This window comes from Anguilla anguilla, chromosome 10 (assembly GCF_013347855.1).
Source record: "Anguilla anguilla isolate fAngAng1 chromosome 10, fAngAng1.pri, whole genome shotgun sequence".
NCBI classification, from domain to species: domain Eukaryota; kingdom Metazoa; phylum Chordata; class Actinopteri; order Anguilliformes; family Anguillidae; genus Anguilla; species Anguilla anguilla.
This window is the reverse complement of record NC_049210.1, coordinates 5,675,654-5,688,020: the sequence shown is the minus strand read 5'-3', so window position 1 is coordinate 5,688,020 and position 12,367 is coordinate 5,675,654. Positions and strand designations below refer to the sequence as shown.

Here is a 12,367-nt window from a genome sequence, read left to right as displayed (position 1 = left end):
AATTAAATTTGAAATTCGTCCTCAGTCCGGCTCCTATGTAAGCAATAGCCCAAATTCTAATGCCTCCTATGGAACTGTGCTTCGGTAAGTTCTTTGTTCTGTTTTAGAATCGATGACTGTGGTTTCCGAACAGAGGACGAAAGGGTGCCAAGACGCACCATGGCTGTCAGCAGACAGTAGCTTCGGCCACGATGGCCGGAGTCATCGACAAAGTATTTGCCGTTTCCCCTTCACTGCTATAAATACAGATAATTAGCGTCTCCTTCTCTATCGCCCTGGCAACAGAAAAGTTGCGGCAACGTCCCCGTAGTTGTCACCTCATTCTTACCTTCCCATCGCATTGGCTAATTATGAATGCTTAATAAGTGCTAAAAGGACAGGAAGGGTATATAAAGAGGGAGGGAGATGTCTCCTAGCTGCACAACGCTTCAGCGAACCCTTTGCCCGTTATTAATCTCCTTCTATTGTCTTTCGTCTCTTTATTTCCGACTGGTGCATTGTAATTGCTCATGGACTGAACTCGAAATCTATTTTTCTGACTGCGCAGCCGAGGGAACCGAAGAGTCATATATCAAAGGGCCACTGTGTAGTCTGTTTGTTTGTTTAAAAAATAAAAAAATAAAAATAAAAAAACTCCTTGGGTAGTTTTCAGTGACCATGGCTGAAGAGGACAAAGCTCTGCCGCAACCCTTGTTCTGCCGAGACCTGACCTGGGACCCGTTCCGGCGCTGGCCGCAGTGGAGCCGAATCTTCGACCAGGACTTCGGGACGCCCCCTTTCCCGATGCCCTGTGACCTCAGCTGGGCTGAGAGTGCTGGGAGGCAGCTGGGCACCTCCTCTTGGATGGGGTACAGACGAGCCCCTCTCTTCTCCTCGTCCGCACAGACCCCCCTGCACCCCTGTCCCAAACTACCCGGGGGCGTTTCTGAGATCCTCACCGGACAGGACAGGTGGCAAGTCAACCTGGACGTCAACCACTTCTCCCCAGAGGAAATAAGCATAAAAACCAAGGAGGGTTACCTGGAGATCACAGGTACAGTAATATATTGGCTTTACTCATCATAGTCTTTCTCAGGCATACTAAAATAAAGATAGGCTGGTTGTAAAATCACCTTAAGTGTACCTCCTGCCCAGGGAGGCTTCACCAGTCACAGAGTACATTGGTGACAGCCAATGGAACATGGCAGATTGTGATTGGTGGATATACTTCTGGTTGGCCTATTCATTTTTTTTTTTACTGGATTTGCCTTTCCTAAATGTACAAAAATCTATCCAGTGTTACAATACATATTTATGTGGAGCTGGAGACACTTGAATGTGTTTGCTGAGGCTAGGAGCTGACAGTCGCCCAGTTAAGAAAATGTGGGAACGAATAATTACGTTGACAATTATTATATCAGACGAGGTACTAAAATACTGGAGTTGAGCTGTTTCATTTCCATATGTGATATACGGTTCATTTTGACCTTATCCCCAGGGAAACATGAGGAGAGGGAGGATGAACACGGCTTTGTCTCTAGATATTTTACAAGAAAATACAAGTAAGTCCTGACAACAGCGGCCATATGTTGCGTCAGCTGGACAGCAGCAGGTCGGGAGGTTAACAGACTGCATATTTGGCTGAAGCTGTTCACTCTGATAAGTTTTTGCCGGAACTCTCTCTGTAGTCATACAAACCGTCCTCGTTTCACAGCTTGCTGTTTTCATAAAGATATATATATATATTTTTTTTCTATCTGCCATGTGATTGGATGGCTGTTACCTGTTACTTGTTTCAGACTCCCAGCCGCGATTGATCTCCATCACGTAAGCTCCTCTCTGTCCGGTGACGGGGTGCTGTCTGTGGAGGGCCCGCTGCCTGCTTCCTCCCATCCAGCAGAGATTATCATCCCCATCCAGGTGAAGAAATAATGAAGATGAACACTAACACGAAAAAAAGCCCAGGTCACAGGAACATCACAAAACAAAAAAGTCCGCCTCTTTTCAAAATGGCTGCACAGGTGAACGTACCTTTCCTGTGTCACTTTTCACCATACAAGTCCAATTTCAGATGGGTAGATTTTGGACTGACATAGGCAGCCTTCTGCTTGTGTGCTTGTGCCTGCTTTACGTTACACTCAAACGGGTAGTTTGTGTTTCTTAGCCAAGTTTCTAAGCTCTGACTATCTGTGACTGTCACTATTTGCTAATCCTCCATGAGTTGCCAGGTTTTACCTCAGCTTGTCTGTCTGTCAGATTAAATGTAATGCTGCCAAATGGATCAGACTCATAATTGACCAGCTGCATAAAAAATCTGGCATGGTTTTATAGCACAGGGACCAGCAATTAGAAAGATAATTTGAGGTTTCGTCTTGTTGTTCACAATCTGATACACTTGTTTACATTTGGGTTACAATTTCTAAATTTAGAGTGCAAATGTTATTTTCTTCCTGAGTAGTCATTTCATCACTGCTAGTGAGTGTGCCATAAGGTTTCCATTTATGGAAAAGCCTATTCTCCAGAGCTCGATGACACCTGATTTCTCATAGCACTGAGCAAACTAAATAATCCTTCAGAACACTGCATCTTTGAGTGTTTCCAGGTCTTTCCTCTGTTGTCCATAAGAAAAATGGCTGCCATCTTCTACAGGTAGAAGAGAAGCTTCAGTCTTCAGAGTGCAATGTGAAGGATGACCCGGCAGCAGTGGGAGCCAAGACCCAAGAAACCGCTGGAGGGGAGGAGAGTGGGGAAACGCAGGCTGCAGACACAGAGGAACTCCAGACCCCGCCCACACAGGGCCCCAGCGACGAACCACAGGGCGGGGATGAGCCACAGCAAGCTCCGGCTGTCCAATCAGAGTCCTCCGTGGAGCAATGGGAGGAGCTTCAGGCAGATGATTCTGAGGTGTTGGTGGAGGAGAGAGCCGCTGTCTCGGGGGGTAAGGAGGCACCCACTCAGCCCGAGGGGGGCGCAGCCGAAGAACAAGTAGATCCCAAACCTGCTCAAGAGGAGGGCGACGTGGGACAGGAACCGCAGGAGGCCTCGGGGAACCAGGAGGATCAGCCCGCCCCAGATGGAGGCGCGGAGGGGCAGGGGGAGCCGGGAGACCCCTCAACTGAGACCGGACCCCAGCAGGATGCCGCTGGAGAACCTGTACAGGAAGCCCCGGAATCCACTTCTGCGGATCCCAGCCAGGAAGCCCCAAGACCTGAGCAGGACGTCCCAGAACAGCAGGAAATAGAGCAGGTCGAGCTCACCAAGGGGGCGCCTGAATCTTGATCAGTCCAGGTCTTCTTCAAGCAACCTGCAGCTTCCTTGGCCCTGGCCCAACTCTCGACCGCAATAACCTACAGTCTCAAAACTAGCACTAAATGACCTATGGTGACCGTACTGTAACCTTTCTACCTGGGAGCACTAATAAACTATTGCATGGATCATCTCTGTCTGGGTCACAACCCATCTCATCTTTAGGCACAAAATAAACAATTAACCAAGCCATCTTCACCGATTATACATGACATTACCTGCCTCACCAGTACATACAGTACAGTAGATGCAATCATAGAGTAAACCACCACCGAATGGACAATAATGGAGGTCACTGTGAACGTATGACAAAAAGCATTAATCAGTAATAATTCATATGCATTCTATCTATCAAGTGCTGTGACATTACTGGGAATATTAAAATACCTGCTTTAATATAGATTTTTGTTTAATATACCGACAGCTCATGTGACATCTTAAACCAGTCTAACCTCTGAGCTCCCAGAAATATCGCGGGCTCAGGGGCGTGAGTAAGTGATTGCGTGAGGGACCGAGACACAGCCGAGCTGCCGCGTACAAGTCTCAGACGAGCCCGTCGCCGAATTACTCCTGCTGAGTGAAAAACGGGCCCCCTCCTAGAACATTCCCCAAAGTTTATGAATGTCAAACGAAAGACACAGACGTGACACCGAGCAGAGTAGCGTCTGGAGGGTTTATTGTTTCATAAACATTACAAAGACATCTGGTGGAGCGCTGTCAACAATGTATGCATTTTGCATAACAAACACCGTCACATGTACAAGTAAAAAAAAAAAAAAAGGCAAAGAACACCATTTTGTAAGACCTCTATAATGTCACTGGACTGATCGATGTATTGACTTTTCTCGAGAAAACATATTTACACATGGAAAAAAAAACACATTGTTACACACTGTTGAAGTTACTATTTCTTATAAAATTTCTCCAACAAAATATGATTGAGAACCAAGCCCACTCCATGGACGAGGTGTGCACACCTACACGTCGATTTGATCGGCTTGATCAAACGTACACAGGCAAACTCTGGACAGTTTGACATTATCTTTAAAAAAGGTACCACATGTGGCAAAATAAAAAACACCCTGTCTGGTGGCCTTTTTGGAGAATTCTGGGTCATGTGACCTGCTGGTGAAGGATGGGATTGCACAGGGGATGGTGTCACACTGAAAAGCAGATATCTAATTTATTGGTGCTTGCTCGATACACGGCCTACCCTTCAGCGTCATGGGATTATCCAGGTGGACGGTAACCTGCAAACTTCCTTTGTCTTTTGACATTTCACATCTTGACCACCAAGAAGCTAGGCTCCGCTGGGGCAGGCCACCTTCTAGTTCTGAAATTTGATTGGGTTACTCTAAGGGGGGGGGGGGCGAGTCCTGGTTAGTCCAGGATGGGGGCGTCCCCAGCTCGACTTTTACAAAGGGGACCAGAGCCTTGTAAATGGACGTGTGCTCATCTAATCAGGAGGACGTTCTTAAATGTCACAGAAGTTTTGGGGCAGGAGGGGAGGAGGGGTTGGAGGGGCTGTCGCGTGCTTGCGTCCCATCATCAAGGCCAACGCTTCCTAAGCCAAGGGGGCTTCCTGAGTTTTGAGCTCCGGCGCTTCCTTCTCTTTGGGTGGCTCGCTGCTGAAAAGGTAGTAAGGGGGTGTCTGGTGCGCCTCGATTATGAGGACCCCCTCGGGAGACAAGGAGGCGAAGACGCTGACGGGGTCAACATCTGACGGTATTCTGGAAAAAGGGACAGACGGAAAACAGGTGTGAAAATTACCGCAACCCCGCGAAAAAGTGGCCCATTGTGTCCGGTACGGCTGCCTCTCGGGAGTTCGTCAACCCGCTCCCTTCGCAAAGCGCCGCTCATTCAAATTTTCTACCGAGCCGATGGCGTTGACGGACACCTTGTCAAGTCCCATCTACCGAAAGGACTTCAGAGCGTTAGCCGGGCTCCAGCACTAAACGTGAGGGAAATATTTTCGGCTCCGCCAAGGTGACCCCTCTGACCTCAAAATCCAGCTTTGAGTTCACACCGCAGATCCTCCTCCCCCCCAACCCCCCACACCCTCCCCAAACACCTCGTTCCGACCTAACATTCTCGACGCCTGAAGATACATTTTTAAAAATTTATGTCGTGGTTTTCATTAAAATGTTAGTGCTGCATCGCTTGCTGCGGGAGAAAAGGGGGCTCTAGGTGTGGAATGCAGACGGAAAGTCAAGATTCCAATTACCAATTCCTGCCTGATGGACGTTTTATCACCTGAAATTGCCATCAGCATACATTACAATCATCTGTTAAAGCAGACTGGCAGCAACCAATTTTGTGATAGAGAAAATTACATTTTCTCCTATAAGGTTTTTTTTTTAGGCTTTAATAGGCTATAATTAGGCTTTAAGAGCGTAGAAGCTGCCTAATAATGGCTCGTTTTTTAAGGAAGGAGGGAGAAAGATAGAAAGAGGGAACGCAAGAGAACTGGTTAAAAAAAAAATCATGGAATGATACTCGACAGACATTTCATGGATAGATTTGTAGAAAGCCAGACTGTACAAGATTGCATTGATTTAACCATTTAAAGAAGGCTGCACGGACAACCATCTGCCCCATTAATTAGCAAATTAATTCATTAATTCATTAATTTGTTTATTCATTTGTTTTACGGGGCTGTCTCGGAATGAGCTATCAAGCAAGATTCCATCTGTGGTCCGTGGGTAGGTAACAGTAAAAGATATAGAATACATATGACTAAAATACAATCATGTTGCTATGTTTAATATACAAACAGGTACTCCAAACTCATTCCTGACATAGTGGGAACATACATAGGACCTGGGAAAGAGTGGATTATGGTCAGCTAAGCTACATTGCCATTCATAATGAGATCCAGGTCTCAGACCTCAGACACTGTCCAAAGAAGCCATAATGGTGGTCTTAATAGCTAAAATCTCAGTTCAGATACATTAGTGGCGAACCGAAATGGATCATTTGTACGAATGACAATGATGAGATTTCTACACAGTAAAGGCACTTTCACCCACAAAAATAGCCCCGGCTGTAAAATGAGTATTTAAATATGGTCCTCCTCACACAGAGAAGTGTGCACTGTGAAATAGGGGAGCTTCAAAGATGGATAGATGGATAAAAAGAAAGAGTGAGAGAGAAAAGGGTAGAGGAGAAGGGGGAGAGAGAAAAAGAAAGGGACAGATATACATAAAGGGAGAGACAGAGAGAGAGAGAAAGGGGACTAGGAAGGAAGGGGAAGAGACAGAGGAAGAGAATGAAGGGGGGGTAGGGGAGTAGAGATTGAGAAACAGAGACAGAAAGAGAAAGCGAGCGAGAGCCTGGGCTTTGTCAAGTGCCATAGCCTAAAAAGGCCTTGCCTGGGCTTTCCATAAAAGCTGCCAAGTCGCTGAGGTACTTAAATAAACCGGGGCCACGTCAGAATTTGTGCCCACCCTCCATTTAATTAGCACAGTCCTCTCACAATCCCCGCACCTCTCCGCATGTCTGCAGAGGCCGGCACGAAAGGAGGCAGGATATTATTTCCTTCCCAATGTGCCGCTGGAGAATGAGAAATACATACATCATCGCAAAAATGGGGCCGTCTCGCACTCACAGTCTATCGGGCAGGGCAAATATCGAGTGGCAAAAGTCATCATTCTCCGGCAAAGTCACATCACTCAGACAGGTTATTACTCCGGACACTGCGCGACCTTATCTGTCCGCTGCTGAATTTTGTTTACCTCTGGCTACAGTTTTATTCTCATTTTTATTATTTATTTTTTTTATTTTTATCACTCACATTGATTCTGTGTGACTGCCAGAAAAAATCTCCAATATGCTTTCTTTTCCGAGAAAAGATTGAAACACAGCTCGAGAAGCCAAGGGTGGAGAGAGAGAGAGAGAGAGAGAGAGAGGGAGAGGGAGAAAGGTCCACTCCCTTTACTGAATGACTCAACCTAAAACAGTCAGATGCCTTTGAATAACCATTGCTCAAACTGATAAAAGAGAAGGTAGCAATGCCATTACTACAACTCTAAAGGCCAGGATACAAAAAAGGGCGGAAAATGTTGATGTTTTCAGTGTACAAAACAGCCAAGTTACACACACATACAAAACACTGTCTATAAGTCATTCATTCAAACTGGCGAAATCTAGGCCCGCCATTAAAAGTACTGACATCAAAATTACACCTAGTTAGCGCCTATCTTACCTCACACAAATTAAACAAGCTGTATTCCAAAGCAATGCTACCCCACAAATGTGCTATTGTACACAACAAACCTATTAATTGTTTGTATGTTGGGAGAGGATCTATAGAGCTAGCTAACATTAATTTAGAAATGTGGCATTGCAGGGTAGCTACAGTAGCCTAGTTAAGAAGCAGTTGTCAGTACAGGCGCGGCGGTGAATGTGAACCGTATTTGACTTAAAAAAAAAAAAAACGATATACCCGGAGTGAAGAAGTCATTATCTTGCACCAGTTTCTATATGACCGGTAACGTTACATACCAGACCTGCCATCCCAATACACGGAATTAAAACTCCTGAAGTGACGCTGTTGTAAGACCAACTCTGATTCGCTGTGCGGCTCTGAGTTCTGTGATCCAATTAAAGGAAAAGTGTTGCATGGCAACAAAGCCATACGCTCTTCGTAAACACAAAGGGGTCCTACAATGAACTGGCAATAGCCTAGCTACATCCACCATCTTGCACAGTGCAAGACACGTAAAGGTTTATTTGGCAAACCCTGAAAAGTACATATTAGCATTCATTTTTAAAATATCTTGTTTAAGAAATCATTTGTAGTTTAACATTTTAAAATAATTTGTTTTATCTTTGCAATCCATTTACTCTTACAGCATATAATTACGGAAAAAAAGGTGGAAAATGTTGGTCATTATAAAAAGCAATAGCTGTCAGATCAAATCAAACAACAATAGTTGCTACATTAAAATTTCCATCATTGAAACAAGAGGTCATTTTATATGTTTATCAGACTTCATAGTTGAAATAGAAATGGACATGACTCATTGTTTGAACATCTGTTTTTCAAACAATTACTATTTTAAAGTCATTACATTCCTAGGGAATCATACTGTAATTTCCTATAAGTTTTTATATTAGTTTCAGTATTACTTAAACTGCAAACAACACCAATATAACAGCATGTCAACAATTATTTTTAATTCCCCTCAGAAACTTATCTAATATTAGTTATAATTTTTTAATGCAAATTCAGTATTACTGTAGAGTATAATTTATTATGAAAAAATAATATTTGGACAATTCAACCATTTCATGCGTACAGAGAATCAGATTTTTAATTGCTTCGCTCGCACACGAGAATTGCGATCCTTCTATTTAAATCCCTGGCTTCAATGGCTGGCGCTCTAAAATAGGAAAGTAGACTAATGCCTTGCACCCATGAGAGCGGAACTATCCAGCCAATCATTCTGGAAGCTTCTGGATACTCACTGGATTTTCTTGGTGAAGTTTTTTGTCACGATGCTCCCCTCTTCTTGCTTTTCCTCGTGTTTTCCTAGGATAAAGAGAGCAAAAATGTACACAAGTCAACATAACATGACTTAGGTCAGCCCACAATACTGTTCTTTCCAAATATTCTTGTCATGATGTAGGACTAGATTTCTCATTAGCAATACTGTTATTGCATCATTGGAGTCCTCAAGGGCGGCTTGCAATGTACTCCCAAAGCACATTATCGGCACTGTATGCTGACCTATTTCTGTGTGTTCCTGTAATATTAGTATACCACAGCGGTACCAAACTCAGGGAGGGAGGGTTGCAGTCTATGCTGTTTTTTACGCTACCCTTTGAATCGCAGCCAATTCACTTGAGTACTGAAAAACACAGAAAACCAGTAAACAATTTGGCTCTCCAGGAATGGAGTCTGACACCACCCCCCCCGGTCTAACAGGAAAACCTCATGAGGATATTTAAATGTACCCATTTCAAATTCCACATAGGCCTGAAATATATGGCACCATGGGTAAGCTTTTGATTCCTCGGAATTATGATGGTTTAATTTTAGGGATCACTGCGGTCCGACATCCGTCCAGATGCAGTGTAGTATAATAGGTAAAGAACTGGCCTTGTAACCTAAGGGCTGTAGTACACTGCAGTTGCACCCTTAAGTAAGGCAGTTAACCTACATTGCTTCAGTATGTATTGAGCAGTATAAATGGATTCTATATAAAAAATGCAAAAAGCTGTGCAGGTCACTCTGGATAAGGGCATCTGCTAAATGCCTGCAGTGTAACATAAGTGAACTCCTGGCTTTGTCACTGTGTTCCGGTCCCTAAAAAGTAATACTCAGTTTCTGGATCAACCCTTTGATGAGTAGATATTCTGGAATGTTTTTTCAAAGTTCTAGAACTCCACTGCTCTCAGTTACCAGCAGTGACTGGTACATCAGCATTAGAATGTTCGGTTGAGAACATTCTAATCACGGATTTGTGATCTTGCGACATGAAGGGTTAAGTGTCCACAAGCCCAGTGTTTTATATATCGGCCTCCTCCTTGTACATGTTAACAGAGACTGCCTGTCTGTTTCTTCACAGCACAGAATCTTAAAAAAAAAAAAAAAATGAAAGCACTTATTTTTTTGGACCGTGGTGTTACAGAGATTCTTGGAACAGTGTGGGGGGTATGTAGAGGCCTCGCCTTAAATCCAGCACTCACAGTTAACAGCTGCTTTCTGCCCCGTCTGTTGCCGTGACATGCGAAAACTGCCCTGCCCTGCCCCCTCTCTGTCGGCCAAGCTATTTGTAATCCTAACCCCCCCCCTGTGAAATCTCTGACAGTGGAGAATACCAGAACAGAACAGAAAACAACACTGGTGGGGCTCAATCTATCCGCATCCCAATCTTGATCCCTGGCGGCGCGCGATTTCGCATTCCAAAAAGGTTCCGTCGCGCTTAGCGTCTCGCGGTGCTCGGAGAGTCTCATCTGCGGTCCGCGCTCACGGAGAAAAGCCATTTCAGAACCAATTCATTTCAAGAGCACCACTTTTGGGGACGCTGGCCGAATCTGAAAGTCTATCGCAAAACAAACCCAGCATTTTGCGCCTCAGGATAGGAGTGTGCCCCTTGACTTGTGCAGAAAAGTATTTTCAACGCGTGATCCACACGCACTTCTTCATGACACGCACACGGGCACTTTTAGCGCTAGGTCAGGTCGCTTGGACGGCCTTCAGCCTTGCTACTGTGACTGACTGATCCATCTGGCATACAAAAAATGTGGATATAAAAAGCGCATGACGGGGCTAATGGTGCCGTTCTCTGGACTGTCACCCCGATTCCCATAATGCATTCCTTCACACGCTGAAGAGGGCTGAAGCACCAGATATCAGAAGAAACAAACTTTGTTTTTCATATTAAGTACAGGCTACTTGCTGCAGTAATATAAAACAAATGTATTTGGCGCCAACCAGTTCACGTGCACAACATATTTCCAAACATAGATCCTTGTGTTAACGCCACGGTCTTACACTTGTTTATCCTCCAAATAAAAGAGGACTGACAGAAATGTTTTGAAAAATTTTAGTTTAGTAGTGGTGGACCTTTTCCATTACAGGTTGTCATTGTAGGTCAAAACAGTATGGTGACATTTTGATAAAGACTCCAGATGGTTGTTACAAGCTACCGGAGCACCGAATGATCCAGAAAGAATCTGAGCAGGTGCATTGTAAGAGGAAGTCATGCCACAGGTCACACTCAGACTGTCTTCCGTGCAAACTAATCTACATGACTGGTTGGTGCGCAAAGTAGCCTCGTCGTCGTTATTGGGAAAAGATGGGGAAGTAAGTAACATAATCCGGATTTGGCCGCATGATCCTGCACTTGTCAACCACATATTTCAGATGCGACGTCAGTGACGCACAGAACGCACAGTAGTGAATATGCACAGAAGCCAATCGAATCGTTTGGAAACTAATATGACGTTAGATGTAGTCTCACTTTTAACACAGTAGGCTGCTAGCGGTGAATCTGATAGAGACCATCATTGTTGTTATACCTGTGTGTACAGATGACAATATTCTAGTTGAGAGTTGTAAAATGGAAAAATACTTTGAAAAACATACCACTACAACTACAAATAATAATAATAATAATAATAACCGTCGAAACAACAGTACTCTAGATACTCACCTGAAACTTCTACAAATCCGTCTTTAGTTTTAACGTTAATCTCTTCTGGTTTGAAGCTGTGCACATTCACGCAAACTTTCCATGGCTCTCCCGGGACAGAGACGGGCGAACCACGGGGCTCGCTGTACATCGAGCTGAACGAAGGACCGGGGCTACCACTCCTGGACGAGCGAGGGAACCCCGACCGCAAGGAGCCGGTCCAGGGTGAGCCCAAACGGGTGCTTAGCCTGGGTCGTGCCCAGCCTGGCCAGTCCATTGACAGGTCTTCGGAAAAAGGTGCCATTCCAAAGTCGTCATCCATAAACCGAGAAGCGAGTGACTGATCTCTAAACGGGTCCCGCGAGATCCTCTGCCTGTTGCCCAAGGGGTAGAACTCTCCGTCCGCCATTGTGTAATTCGCCTGGACAATGAAGGGCAAACGTAGACTACTTTTGTTTTCTTTGCTTTTTCTACACTACCACAACCTTAACGAAATATTACATAAGGTTTTCAGTTGAGATCACAAACTGTTGAATACCACCTTGCTTTTCCAGAAATGTTCAGTATAAACATTCACTTCTCCTATTCTACCGGTTTATTTACATGTGCTACTTAAAGTCCAGTGGTGCTTTTCTTTTGCACTCAAAGCGTTTTCTGAAAACACCAGCTGCAGTTTGTCGGCTTTTATATAGTGGGCTTCCCCAAGGCGGCGGTTCTGGATTATGCGCCTTAACCGGAATGTGCGCAACAGCTGACAGGAGCTTCTGGACGCCTCCAGTCCAAGTTTAGCAATCGCCCCTGTCATTCAGGAAAGCCAGCACACCGAGACTCGTCCCTCCCCCAAATAACTCATTAGCTTTTTAATAGAAATGAGCTCAAGGCTGCAAGGCCAGAGGCTGGGTAAGAGTTATACACAAACTGATGTCACTGACCAAATAGGA

At 44.7% G+C, this 12,367-nt stretch overlaps 2 protein-coding genes across 2 annotated transcripts; one reads left to right on the top strand and one right to left on the bottom strand.

The window, feature by feature from the left end:
• Window positions 1-403: 403 nt before the first annotated feature.
• On the top strand, window positions 404-3,418 carry si:dkey-1k23.3 (heat shock protein 67B1). The gene is made up of 4 exons (XM_035379136.1): window positions 404-1,033; window positions 1,478-1,541; window positions 1,779-1,899; window positions 2,629-3,418. Exons 1-4 carry the CDS (start codon window positions 658-660, stop codon window positions 3,256-3,258), a joined length of 1,191 nt encoding a protein of 396 aa, XP_035235027.1. The 5' UTR covers window positions 404-657; the 3' UTR covers window positions 3,259-3,418.
• A 526-nt stretch (window positions 3,419-3,944) lies between these two features.
• On the bottom strand, window positions 3,945-12,241 carry hspb8 (heat shock protein b8). Its single transcript, XM_035379137.1, has 3 exons — window positions 11,448-12,241; window positions 8,755-8,818; window positions 3,945-5,015 (listed from the first exon to the last, which is right to left on the bottom strand). Exons 1-3 carry the CDS (start codon window positions 11,833-11,835, stop codon window positions 4,850-4,852), a joined length of 618 nt encoding a protein of 205 aa, XP_035235028.1. The 5' UTR covers window positions 11,836-12,241; the 3' UTR covers window positions 3,945-4,849.
• Window positions 12,242-12,367: the final 126 nt, after the last annotated feature.

Bases quoted from the DNA above. Each gene is read 5' to 3' on its own strand.
- hspb8 (XM_035379137.1), bottom strand. From the start codon at position 11,835: ATGGCGGACGGAGAGTTCTACCCCTTGGGCAACAGGCAGAGGATCTCG. The intron at 8,819-11,447 runs GTGAGTATCTAG...TCTTTATCCTAG, and splicing joins CGGATTTGTAGAAGTTTCAG to GAAAACACGAGGAAAAGCAA. The intron at 5,016-8,754 runs GTGAGTATCCAG...CCCTTTTTCCAG, and splicing joins AACTTCACCAAGAAAATCCA to AATACCGTCAGATGTTGACC.
- si:dkey-1k23.3 (XM_035379136.1), top strand. From the start codon at position 658: ATGGCTGAAGAGGACAAAGCTCTGCCGCAACCCTTGTTCTGCCGAGAC. The intron at 1,034-1,477 runs GTACAGTAATAT...CCTTATCCCCAG, and splicing joins GGGTTACCTGGAGATCACAG to GGAAACATGAGGAGAGGGAG. The intron at 1,900-2,628 runs GTGAAGAAATAA...CATCTTCTACAG, and splicing joins AGATTATCATCCCCATCCAG to GTAGAAGAGAAGCTTCAGTC.